At 41.3% G+C, this 13,661-nt stretch overlaps 1 protein-coding gene across 1 annotated transcript in view; it reads right to left on the reverse strand.

The window, feature by feature from the left end:
• LOC128719004 (neuromodulin) overlaps positions 1-13,661 on the reverse strand; it is a 64,856-nt gene that overhangs the window by 7,058 nt on the left and 44,137 nt on the right. Inside the window, exon 2 of the mRNA XM_053812625.1 lies at positions 12,570-12,743. Within this exon, the coding sequence (XP_053668600.1) occupies positions 12,570-12,743 (174 nt within the window). The remainder of the gene's footprint in view (positions 1-12,569; positions 12,744-13,661) is intronic.

Raw genomic sequence — 13,661 nt, forward strand, 5'->3', positions numbered from 1 at the left:
AAACAACAAAATAAAATCGCTGCTCAACTCATCGTTATTGGGGATCGAAAGAAAAAAAAGATTCTGAACGGGGATTTGGGCTTTGTCATGCGATTAGAGCCCGTGGAAATGTCTTTGCGTGTTGTTTGCCGTTTCGAGAGCTAAACTTTAGCCATTATTAAATATTTGTTCTGAGTATTTTATTTTTGGTTTTTGTTCATCAGAAATCTATATAAAGGGTGCATTAGTAGGAATATTATTAAATTAACGGGTAATTTTCGCCATTTGTTTTTATTTACCTAGAATACCAAAACGAGTTCTTATTTTATAATTCTAAGTATTGTTCTCACTGCCCTACTAATATACGGATTCCATGCACAGACATTTGATGTGATTTGATCAAATTATCAAGCTAGGTTTTTTACCACTTCCGAAGAACGGAGGTATTTCAGGTTCTGATCCTAAATAAATAGCAAACCGAATGAACCAGTCCTAGGAAATATGACAGAAACGTGCGTCACAGCGATATTTGCGTTGTTGCATAAGCAGGAGCCATTTTTGTGACAACTTTTAATTTGTAATGCATCAACTGCGGTTCGGATTCTAGTATAGTTTCAACGATTTTAAAAAAACTTATGATAAATAAGCTCAAATTGCATTTCTTGGTGGGTGTCAACATCCCTTTTGCTTCAGGTTATCATAATGGATTAGTTCGTCATGCCCGGTGCCCAATGCAATCAAGAGACCAACATCTATTTGTATCGTTGGGTGTCCTTTTCGTTAGCAAATAATTTCCGCTTGTTGTCTCTTGGTCTCAGCACGCGCGAAACCCCTAAGTTATTATATTTGCGCTGAGTTCTAGGTAGGGCGATAGGTGGGCGAGACACAGAATGCTAAATGAGTAGGTATTTTTGACATTTGTCCACTTCTACGTCATGGTGCTATTTAAGTCAGTCGTTGATATATTTAACCAGACTTTAGCAATTATTTACATTTAGCCCACTGTCAGGGGTAGAAAATACTGTCCTAAATTCCTAGATTTTTATAAAAAATAGGGTATTAAATACATTGGACATAGAGAAAATGGGATCATTGGTTCTGAGAGATGTTTCACTAACTTATTCGCATATCATTGCAGTTTATTATTAGAACTATTGCAATACTATTCAATTGTAACAAGCTCTAAAATCAACTAACTGAAGGCTGAAGATGTTCTCCGTTTTAAGTTTTTAATGGTTCTGCCTTTATTTTCACGTCGTTCTTTGACAGTTCATATTGCTGTCAAAACTAACAGTTCTTAAGATATATACATATACACTTACACCTAAGGTTTCTAATTTTAAAACGTTTACACAATCTAAATTCTTGTAAAGCGCAGTTCATAGTATCATTTCAAAGCATAAAACATAATTAACGCTTGAACAATAATTCTACATTAATAATCTTTAGCTCCAATATTGGATTAGAGATCTTATCCCAATTGTTAAAATTGTGAAAATTGAAACTACATCCCAGGGTTTCAAAACCCTGCAGTTCCTTTATTTTAATTAGCGATCGCAAATCAACTCTGTAGTCAGAATTTCACAATGCGATTAAAATGAATTTGTTTGACTTGCCAACGATTACTGATCGAGTACACTAGCGCCCTCTATTGCAAAACGGAGAAAACATTTCGGCGGATTCGATATTTGTAGCCTTCATTGTAAATTATATAATGTGAAGTATTATTACGGGCGGTTCGGAGATGCATTAGCACTGGCGCCCGTCTTTTCACACGACAGGACCGGTCCAAAATCCCATCCGGACCATTCCTCCGTACGCAGGACTGACTATCCGGCTGCGGGTAGATAAAGTCAAAGAAAGCCAGAATTGACAGGCCCTAGACTTCATGAGGTTGTTGTGCCGTTAAAGAAAAAGAAAGTATTAGTAAGGTTAGGTTCAAAACTATAAACCATTGTCTATTCTCCAACAAAATCTTTCTTGAGAGAAGCCTCCTTAAAACACAATGACCCAAAGAGCAACTTTAATTGATAAGGCTTCTGCTGCGTTCGGATGGGAAACAATTTTAATGGCACACAAACCAAAAACTCTCAAGTTTTACGACCCCCGCTTGAAGCACTTCAAGCGGTACGAACAGTGGAAGCATCCGTCACGTGCAGCAAACGCACTGACCCATGCTGATAAATGGTCCCGTACAATACTTACTAAATCACTCACCGCAACGCTACAACTGTCATTCTTTTTCACCATTTCATAAACAGCACCGCGGGGACGGGGACACTTGGAGTTGAAATAAAAAACTCGGCAAAACTCAACCTCCTACCCCTCTTTGTCGGGTGATTACTGAGAAGTAAAGAAGCACCAGCCCATTGAACGGGAGGGAATTCACCCCGTGTACAACAAGGATTCTCTTGCGCCATGATTAAATGATTAAAATTTTAAGAACTCCCACCGCGGCCACCAGTGGTGGAGGAAAGACCGGGGAGAACTGCGGGTGAAACAAGATTTCATTTGATGCGACCCCGGTCGGGCCGGGTTCCACTTGAGTTCGCTCTGTTTGCGCACCGAAAGCACCGAAAGTTTCATGTTCCATGTCCATGGTTCGGATGGTCGGTTTACTGTTTGCTGTTGTAGTTACGATTACACATCACATTTAATTAAGCTCCAAAGCTCTCGTGAGACAACGCCGCCCTCCAAGGTGGTCATATTTCTTGCTCGTTTTTTTTTTGTTGTCGCTCTGTGCCCAACTTCTCCACTGTCGTTGTCGTGAGTTCAAATACTCGATCCACCCCTCCCCCAGATTTGGGTGCTTCTGGGAAGGATACGTCGGACAGATTATGGGCAGCAGTGTAAACATTTACCTGCTGATTTACCACGCTGTGTAGACCTCGCCTGGTAATGTGGGCTCTCGCTTTTCGAGCTTTATTTGCGTCTGTTTATCGTTTTTCTCGAGCCTATTCTGGTGAAGGTAGAATTGGCAGCATGGAACCGAATTTGGTGACATAAGCATACCATTGTGTCCTCGGGTTTTGGCATTGGTTGGAAAAGGTGCCCGGGCCCGGGTTGTGGGAAGTGTGCGGTACAAGTGTGTGCTTATGTATCGTTTCGAATGCGAAGAACATTTCCTTGAGTGGCGAAACGTGAAGATCGCGCACAACCGGTTTTTGTTTGATAACGAAAGTGCCATAAAATTAGAGTGGATCTGTTTTATGTTCGAAGAAAAAAAAACGACAGTGCTTAGCGGTGCAGGAAACCTTCCATCCACAACTAGACACGTTTCTTATTTAAATAGAATTTATCAAATCGCACTACGCATCCGGTGGCGTCGGATCTCATTTTTCATCTACTTTTTAATCAAAATCGTGATCGGTCGCATACAAAAGCGACGCTTTTGTTAGTTTTCTTCGTTCGCAGCTCAAACTTTTACGGTGCCGTACGTATTTCTTCGCTTCACAAAGCTTCAACGTGATAGGGAAAGGGGTTGGCCGAAAAACTTACCGCTCGGAAACAATCGCAGCCCGGGTAGTGTCAAACCCGAAGGACAAGTATCATATTTCATTTGGCGTTTGGCACGTTTGGCTGACACGGCCGGAAGGTAAAGGGGAAGAATTTTGCCGTACTGACACTGCCGCACTGTAAGGTAACCATCTTTGGAACTCTGATCGCTACACAGGAAAAAAAAACATGGACACCAAACACCCCCCATTGGTTTGGGGGCCCCTGCCCGGCCCTTCGATACTTCGAGCGATGGTAAAAGTTTTTAATTCACTTCATTCCAAAGGTTCCAAGCTGCGGACGCGAATAAGCAAGGCCGGGAGCGTTGGTGCTTGTGATGGTGATTATCTATTCTGCGCGCCGGGTTAGTCTGTTAATTGTTTTTCTTTTCGTTGGTACGATAATTTACTCCCCGGGGACGCCGATCCGATTGTTGTCCACCGGCGGAATGTTGAGGTTATTTTTTTATCGTTAGTTTTTCAACTCTTAATGCTGTATTTAATTCTTGGGCCCCAGCAATAACGAAGGAGAAGGATATTAATTGTTTGCGGATTGGTAGCTCATTTGCAAACTTTTCCACCTTATTAAAAAAAAATCCTTTTCGGACAAGGATATTCGCATTTGTTGATAATAAGTTTGTTAATGATAGTGAAGGGCTACGTTAATACACAGGAATGGGTAAGAGTTTTACTATCCCACTTAGCAGAGAATTAAATGATAAACATTTATACATTCGGGTGATAAAAAAAAGCGGAAGGGGCTGAATGGTAATGAATATTTTACGAGCAAATGTAGTACCACTCCGAAAAACCCCCCGAACGGATGTTGATATGATTAGCATGCATGGTCCCAAAAAACAGCTGTGTCGATATTTGATGGATCGGATTTTCGTTTCACAGACACACACACACTCGCATACACTCGAATAAGGATGTTTCGTGTGTGTGTGTGTGTGTGTGTGTGTGTGTGTGTGTGTGTGTGTATGTTGATTTAACCACCGGGTAGGTTGTGGGGTGGAAAATAAATTTGCTTAAATAAACGCTTCGCATTCGTGGTCCGTTCGCTGTCCTGGCGGTGTGTAGCCCATTAGCATGTTTTTGTCGCTTCCCGTCGGCAAGGAAAGGTACCGGAAGGTACGAAGGTCAAAGGTTGCAAAGGAGGCATAACATTACCGGAAGCATTACCTCGGCTGGTACTGTTCATCGCAAAGCAGGAAAAAAAGGTATGCGATTACGATGATTTAGTACGCATCACGTACACACAACAATCTGTGCGAATGGTACGACGTGCAGATACTTATGCCCCAGCAATATTAATAAGTGATCCTTTAACAATGTAAATTATTGAGGGGATGGTACACTCAGTGACGTTTAACACAATTACTTAATCATATTTAGGGAGCCTATCTTATCCTAAACTTCACCCGAGTTTCATGAGATATTCCGTTACAAAAGTTACAGGTCGACAAGCTTTTTTAATTATAATTTGGCGTCTGAAAATATGATATTTTCGTTTTTCACAGTAACCCTACGGACGATGACAGTTAAATAATCACAAAATACAAAATAGGTCTGTATAATGTCCGCCAATTTGGATGCTGCCTCCGGAGTTGGCACGATGCTCCTGATGTGGTTGCTTCAGGAGTTTCCCAATCAAATTGTAGCCGGAAAGTGGCATAATACACGTATGTATTTCATTTTTCGCCATAAATTTGAAGCTATCTTTAAAAAAATCTTAAAAAACCTCCTTTATTCCCCCCTTTACCTTAAAGTTTTCAACTGTTTTATGGATGGTAAGGCAGGGTATCTTCACAATTACCGACCCCCAAAGAAATTAAACCTTGAATCTGAGCACATAATTCACATGATGGGAAATGTACACACAATAAAGGTGATTTAGATTTGATCGCGTTTCAGTAACTTATCCATTTATCTCCGATATAAAACACCCACACTAAGCTATTCCATGCACGAAACCCAATCACGAATCGATTTGGTGATTTGGTGAGGTTGGTTTTTTCCGATACAAAAGTATAAAGCGTGAGCAACAGCTATCGTGTTTCGGTAAGGAATTGAATTAAAATTTAATTTAGAACGACTTAAGTTATGTTGAAAGTTCATGTACACGAATGTTCATGAAAATTGCAGATAATGAGATTGAATGTTTGGTTTATCCTCCGGGTGTTGCCGAAATTCGCTTGTGGTCGTTTTTCATCATTTAATCAAATGTGGAATCAAAATCACAAGCGTGGCTTTTTTTCCCCAGCAAGCATATATCAAAAAGCTTTCAAAAGACTGACACGCCCACATTGAACCGAGTGTCTGGGGGGAGATGTTTGTTTTTTTTTTGCTGCTGCTGCCACATTCAAATGCGGTACTCCACTGCCAGCTATTAATATCATTTACTAAGCTGCTTAGGATTATTTAAGAAGCTCAATCAAAACAATGGCCCATGCTACACAGAATGCCCTCCAGCAGACTGCGCTCTGCGCACGGGAAATGAGAAACGGAACAACTCATTCGCAGCAACCATACGTGTGTGGGCAGAAGGACATTGAGAAAATAAACATGAGCAGTCCACACTAGCAACGGCAACATAGCAACCGAGCGACGTGTGGAATGGATAAAAAAAAGTCGGGAAGTTTCGAGCCGCCGTATCCATATGTGTGTGGCCATATACAATTTTCTTATACCACCACCCCGAACGTGGGAGGAAGGAAAGTGCCACAAAAGTGCACAAATTCGTGGCGAATAATGAAATGAAAACATTGGCCGAAAATGTCTACCGGGTTGCGGTACCGGTGGTGGCTGTGCGGAGGTGAGCCGAAGGCAAGAATTCACTGGTCTGGTGGATTGCAGCGTGAGGAAAAGCGTGAGTGTGTGTTTTTTTTTGCCCCTTCGATGCGATGAAGGCAGAGTGCAGTTCTGACTTTTAAGTGGCTATTGTTGAAAGGAAAACAAAGAGCTCACAGTTGAAAGTTCCTTTAATACCAGCCCGGTACACTAGACGTTACTGTTTGTACTGCGTGCTGTTAGGCACGTTTGGTGGTACAATTTTCTCACTTGTACGTTCCAATTCTTACGGTTATATTGTATGCCAGTGGGAGCAAGTAAAAAAAAAACCGCAAACGAGACAAAATGTGTGCGACAATCAAATTTGTCTAATTTTTAAACAGGTAAGATAAACACACGCAGATGCAAAGTTGTCTCGAGGGGAAAGAGAAACAAATGAAACATTTGGCATATACAGTGGATCACACGTAAAGCCGGACAGTTGTTCGGACTTGTTTTTCTATTGAAACAAGTTTAAAATTCGTTTACCAAATGGTCACAGTAAGGTGCGGTGAAATATTTTTTCCGAATTACTGTGCTTTAATTGTGGATTCAAATTTCATCTTATGTGATTTTATGTGCTACAGGGTCGTCTTTTAATCATACACAAAAGTGTAAATTCGCATTTATTTCAGAGTTTTTATTTTAAAGATATACTTTTGGAACCTTTCCCATGTTCACCACACTTTCTTCTTTTGTTTGCTTCCCTGCCTTTTACATGTTACAAATCATTGCTCAATGGCGTCTATAGATCATATGTCATAACTGTACCCTGTCAGTCCCAATTCAATGTTCTTAGAAGTATTTTATTATTTGGTGGAATAAAATATAAGAATTCTGGGCAAAATCATTAACAGACGATGATAGTTTGACGCTATTTAAATATTAAAAGCAACGATATACGATAGAGTTCTGGATCTCTGTCACCGTTACAGCTAGTATCTTCCAAAGATGTGATTAATAACTAATCTAACAACAATTTAAGGCTTGAGGCTCACGAAAACCTTTGTAGACAAAGATGATGAATTATTGATTTTATTTCTAGAACTAGGTATCTTTATCGGAATATGGTTCAAAGCTGTTTAGGTGCGATAGACAGGTAGCAAGTTATTGAACCAGATATCATTATCCAGTCATTTGCAGCCATGTTGCTGAAGGTGGCATAGACAGAATATGTTAAAACAAGTCATGATAAGTGATGTAAAGGGTGAGATATATTCCAAGAATATCACAATTTTAAAGGGACGATACTTATTTGGTTGTTTCTATTTTATAACTGTCCTAAGATTACCGAACATTCTGCCGTATTCTCAACCCTCTGCAATAAATATATGGGGTCTGAGGTTAAAACAAAATACATTATTGGTAGTTGGTAGTGTATCGAAACAACAAATATTCGAATTTGCAAACGATAAGCAGAGAACAACATATTGAATTATTTATTTCGTATGGATGGGTAACGAAACTAATATCTGCCAAAAGGGCAATAAAGAGGTGTCCGAGTTCACGTTTGCAGATCTGTACATATGTTAACGTTAGATTATCTGTTTTACCGTGGTTATAAACTATTGATCATTTCGGGTTTACTGGACGTTAAGTAGTCATTTCATGATTGCAAGCCACAGCAAACATGCTCGGTGTTGTCGTGCCTATCCAGACCTGTGTATGCAAGACTTCACTACAAACAGGCAATTAAAGGCTCAAACAGTCAACCATTGTAAAGCCATACAAGAAAAATAAATTCAGGGATAAAAACCCTAACGAACGATTGCTCGGTTCGGTGTGATGAAGTACGTCAAATGTGTAGAAATCCTCGTTGGTTTAACCAAAGGATGCTCGACACCTGACACCCACATGTTGCCAAGCGACTGTTTTGCGGAAAATTAGAAGCATGTTATTCATTCATCCCTGTTATCTGTTTTGTTTCCCATCCGTATCACTCGGTGCATCGAGAAGTGCAGTGGCAGCCACATTCTGAGCGCACCATCGCATGCACAAACCGATCTCACGCATCGGTACGGTGTGTGTAGTTGGCGTGCGGTTATTTAGCCACTGAAACCGGCACTTTTCTTTGTTGCGAAAGCTCTTCCCGTCGTTTGCGCCTCGGTATCGGCACCGGTATCCCGCACACAATTGCTACAATTCGTTGCTAGTGCCGTTCGTTTTTGAAAGGCTACATGAGGGTATTGTGTTCCGATATTGCTACAGCGATATTGCCGTGCGAAGAAGAGCTTTCTTCACTGCTGACAATGAGCAGATAAGTATTGTGCGGCAGATAACGCCCAGTACTCGGGGAAGAAGTGTTTGCCCGAATGGCGCCCCCCCCGACAATACTTTTCACCTCGTTCGGTGCAGTTTGAGGTTCTGACGGGGTTTCTTGCTGTTCGGAAAGGATAAAGTTTCTTCCCTCGAGTCTCGAGCGAGAAAACGGTCCTGGAAGCTGATCTTATGGCAACCGGTACCATACCTTCACTCGCACTTCTTTCGTCTTGCCGCTGCTGCCAACCTGCGAACGAAAAGTGAGCTGCCGACAGTCGGAGAAACCAATTTATTAATGGTGGTTAGGGTTGCAATTTCGTGGACGTAGCGAATTGCTGCGTCGTGTTTTACGTTCGCAAGTGCATCTGTGACCGAGTGCAACGGGGGTTGTGAGGTGCGCGTCGTCTGCACTGCTTAAAGCGTCCAACGGCAACTTTGTGCAACAGCGAAACCACCGGCTGTGGACGGTTTGCGACTCGTTCCGGGTGAACATTTATCGTTATCCTGTTCTGGGTTTGTGTGGATTTTTCGGGGAGTTAGAGCTTACAGGTAGAAAGTTGGGTATGCTTTCTAAGACCAGCTCATTGAAATGGGAGGTGAATAAATTGTGCATTGTGAAAAGTATTATCAACGACTTGAAGCAACAATTGATTACGTTGTTGCACGGTAAGCAGAGTTCCATTGTGTACGCGATGCATCAGTTTAGCGTTAAACATTTGTAGAGCTTATAAATGTCAAATTGCCACATTTATAAGGTTCCGTTTTAAAATATTTTACTAATTTCGCTAAATTCAAAGGCATTTTAGAAGAATGGTAAATACATAAATCAAAACTACAGCACAGACAGGCTTCCACCATCAGATACTTCATTAAAAATTGATGTCTTCCATTTGGCAATTCGCTTTACGATGAAGTGGTTCTGTGTGAGCGGTTCAAGCAGCGGAATCAAAATTGCCAATTAGTGTGCAACTGATTGGCCATTTTAGGCTTCCGTTCTTTTATCTTCCCGGTCGGCGTTGGGAGCACGGATTATAAGCATGGTGGAGGGAAGAAAGTGCCTGCCAGAGTCTCAAATAACGCTGCATCGTTCCGTTTTCTTCGGGAAATTCGTGGGAGAGCATAACGAGGGCGCTATATTTAAGCTAACGATCTTCCCTTAAGTCATTATACTCATCGTGTATCTGTTATTGTGGATCGAATGTGAAGTCATGGTTTGGGATTTTTAGACATCTACCAACTACCCTGCGGTTGTGCTATGGCATTCAATACTTGGGTTTAGTTATGTGCGGATTAGGGAGGAATTCTTCATACCGACATTCAGCCCAAAATGGAGATCGTTTCGCTTGATACCTAAATAACATAAAAAACAGTACAAGAATAGTGAAAGGAAAAAGAAAGACTTCTTTTCGATACTTTTGACGCTTTTGCACCGCCGAAAGCATGAACGGTGGCACGCGTAATTGGTTGGGACAGGCACATTAAATCGTGTACCTTTCGGTTCATCCGCAAAAAAAGGGCAATTCCATCGGGTGAAAAAGTTGTGCCCGAAACGGGTTGAATAATCTTTCTTTTTTCACTTTTATTACTCCCTCCATCGAAGGGTTCCATGGCAAAAGAAGAAAAAAAAATCCTGCGGATCACCTGACCCATGGCGATCCGTTTGGGACGACGTACAAACACGAGAAAAAAAACCTCCCTCCCTGCTTTTGGTACTCCCATCATCACCGCCTACTCGGCCTGCCTTGCAATGTGTGCCCGCAGGCCAAAGGGAAACGTCGTTGGGCCATAGAATGTGGCGAAATATTGCGCTAAATTGGCATCGTGTGGGTGGAAAGAAACAATAAAACCCTCGCCATCCACCATCCACGGTGCAAGGCTCCATTCGACCGTGGCCGAAACTTCGCCACCATTCGGGTCAGTACAAACCCGTGAGCCCTTGGCTAGAAGGAGCGCCTTGTATTGTTGTTCTTCATTGCGTTCTTTGTTTCAAAACGACCGAAACGGGCATGCCGCTGGGGCCCCATTCGCAGCATCCCCAACAACTAATCCACCACCGGTACGGTCCGGCAAAGGTAGCAGATGCAGGTGGTTGTGCACAATCTCAGCACCAAACTTCGCGCAGGATGTGCGTCCGGATGTGCCGCGGGTGAAGTAAGTTTGAGCAGAAGTGATGCGCCCGATCGACCGGATGCCACAACACTTGGCAGTTTTCGTTCTTTTGCAACGCTGCAGAACGACCATTAGCGTTCATTTTTCGCAACGGCACGATGGCGGTTTGAGCTGGCTGTTTGGGTCGTTCTGGCCCGGCGATCTCGTCTTTCACCCAATTATCCTTAATGGAGGATATCAATTTTAATTAATATTCTACCGCGCGTGTGATACTGTGTACTCGCTGTCATAGCCGTATACAAACAGAGTTCCGGAGAAAACAAACACGGGTTTGGTCAATTTTTTCCGAGAGCCGTGGAGGACCGAGCGAGGGAAGAAGACACAGTGAGCAACCTCGTGCAAGTGAGCCGTACGGTGCTACATCGTAATTATGTGGTCAGGACAGTGGCAGGTTCTGCAATGGTTGCTGGGATGTGGTTGCATTTTTAATGCTGTAGAGGGCTGTATAATCACACGTACCAGGCGCGGGTGAATGACAAATTAACCTGTACAAATCGTGCTGGATGAATATGTTGTCCCTTTTTAATTGAACAGAGTACGTCTCACTATATACGGTGCGTCTCATAAGTATAAGAGTGTCTGTTTTTTTTTAAAGGAAATAAAAATCTTCAGAGTTAATTTAAAATGTTGTTCTAGTAAGTACAAAACAACGTATTTTTTATTCGTCTTTTCTTATTTTCATATGTATCTACAATATTTTATGATTGCACATACGGTCGCGAGCTCCTTTCTGTAATTTTATTATACGTACAGTTACAAAAAACCGTTTGCATATAGAAAAAAAAAAAACATATAGAATCATGATAGAATTTGTTCTAAATACAAGTGTTGAGGAATCTCGAGGTTTCTTAGATATTTTTTTAGATATCCTTGTATATGGCAACCTTCTTATAACATTCCTGTGAGGTTGATGTGGTTTTTTTTTCAATACAGGTATTTTACCAAGATAAACGTTCAAGGTAGACCGTGGAGATATCTCAAACTTATCCATTTTTATTATCAATTTTTCTGAATTACTAAATAAATACTTAACGTAAATCCGCAGATACGTGATTTTTGTAATCAACTCCTAGGTTTCTGAGCTTAATGTGCAAAATTTACACTATGAAAATGGAAGTTGCAATTTTTATGTAACTGTTCTTTTCTAATGTCTACCAAAACGAGTTAATAAGTGTGGCCGACTATTGCATTGAATCACCAGACTAGTTGATAGATTCGTCTATTTTGTGTCTTTATAAGTTACCGGAACATAATGTTTTTGTTGAATAAAAACCAGCTGTCAGCGTAAATTTATGGTACGCACTGTATAATTAATCATCATAATTCATTAATTGGTGTAAGCGAGTAATTAAAATCTCATTTTAAACACGACAAATTGAACGTTTCATATTTCACGAGCAGTTTTATGGGTTTCAAGCGAAGTTAATTTCCAACTTGAGGTGTATTTCTTGCTTTAAATAGCCTCGAATTTATCAATCCCCCCATTTTATTGATACTCCATTATTTCTATCACTCTGGCTAAAAATAAGCTGATTGTGTCGGAAATGCTTTGAGGTGATAAAATAGAATAAAATACTAGCGTTATCGTAATGAAATGGAAATGTAAGCAGTATCGATTCCTATCCCCAGCGATAAACGTTCGAGAGCGGTTGTTGCCCTTATAATTATTTAACCATTCAATTGAAGCTACCCGCCCGATCATTCCCCAGCTGGCCGTGCCCAAAAATAACGGACTGTGTATTTACGTGATAAAATTATCCACATTCTCTACCTTCCTTAACGATCGTAGGGAAGAACTACAGGGTCCCCCCTTCCCCCTCCCCATCCGTCCCTTACCTTGGTCGTTCGGGTCGAATTCGGCCTCCAGCTCTTCCTTGGTCGGTTCCCGTTCCGTCTGCTGGTCCTGCTTCTGCTGACCCTCGGCTCCAGTAACACCGTCTCCTTGCTTCATTTCTCTGCGCACTTGGTGACCACGGAACGCTGCCTGGATCTTTGTGGCTGCCGCCTCGACTGTAAAGATAGCGCGGGAAATCATGATTAAATATTGCATACACTCATCGTGCGTAGGCAGCCATTTTCGGTGGAAATGGGCAAGTAGGCGGGCAAGCAAAACAATTGAAACGTGGCGTTAAATAAAGTACGGACCGTTTAATGAGGCCCTGTTGTGCTAACAATGAGCGCTGGTACGCTTCTGCAGGGTTTATTGTTTGCTTTTACGCTTACTGCACAGAGAAAAAAGCACTTTGGCAACACTATTGTGTTAGGTATTTGCAATTTAAGCCAGATTTATTCCATACCATTGTAGATCATTCTTTTAAAACAATCATACCATTTGCTTTTATGTGAGGAATTTTTTATTATTGAATAGTTACAGGGTTTTCAAGTGGGAATGTTTGGGAACTGTGGAGTGAGTCACTCAGCTCATTTAAGTGAGCTATGAAAGTTTTTTTTTCACGTTGATGAGTTAAGTTATAAGTGTTCAGCGTGGTTGTGATCAGATTTTTGGTGAGTTAACTCGAGTTCCCAGGATGTCCGTCGCAAAGGTCTTGCTAGCTACGGTAATTTATCCTTTCTAGAGATTAGATCTTCTATTTCGAATTCGAATCGAATTCTATTCTCTAAAATTAGACTTCATTTATCTTAGAAAGCTTCTTGTAACTCTGACTGCATAAGAGAGCATGGAAGTAAGATTGGAAGAACAATACTGAGGAAGAATTGTGATAAGCCAATAAGTCAATTCGGATAAGCTTTATATCAAGAATTGGCAAAAGCTTGAAAAATAGCTACCTCACTGAGAACTCAACTACTTTCGCTCACTTAGGTGACTTGAACACTTGAATTTGCTCTGTAACTCATGGCATTACTCATGGCACTACCTATCAATAATCTCTAAATGTACTACTTAAACTGGAAAAGAATCCAAAAATG

This window comes from Anopheles marshallii, chromosome 2 (assembly GCF_943734725.1).
Source record: "Anopheles marshallii chromosome 2, idAnoMarsDA_429_01, whole genome shotgun sequence".
Taxonomy (NCBI): Eukaryota; Metazoa; Arthropoda; class Insecta; order Diptera; family Culicidae; genus Anopheles; species Anopheles marshallii.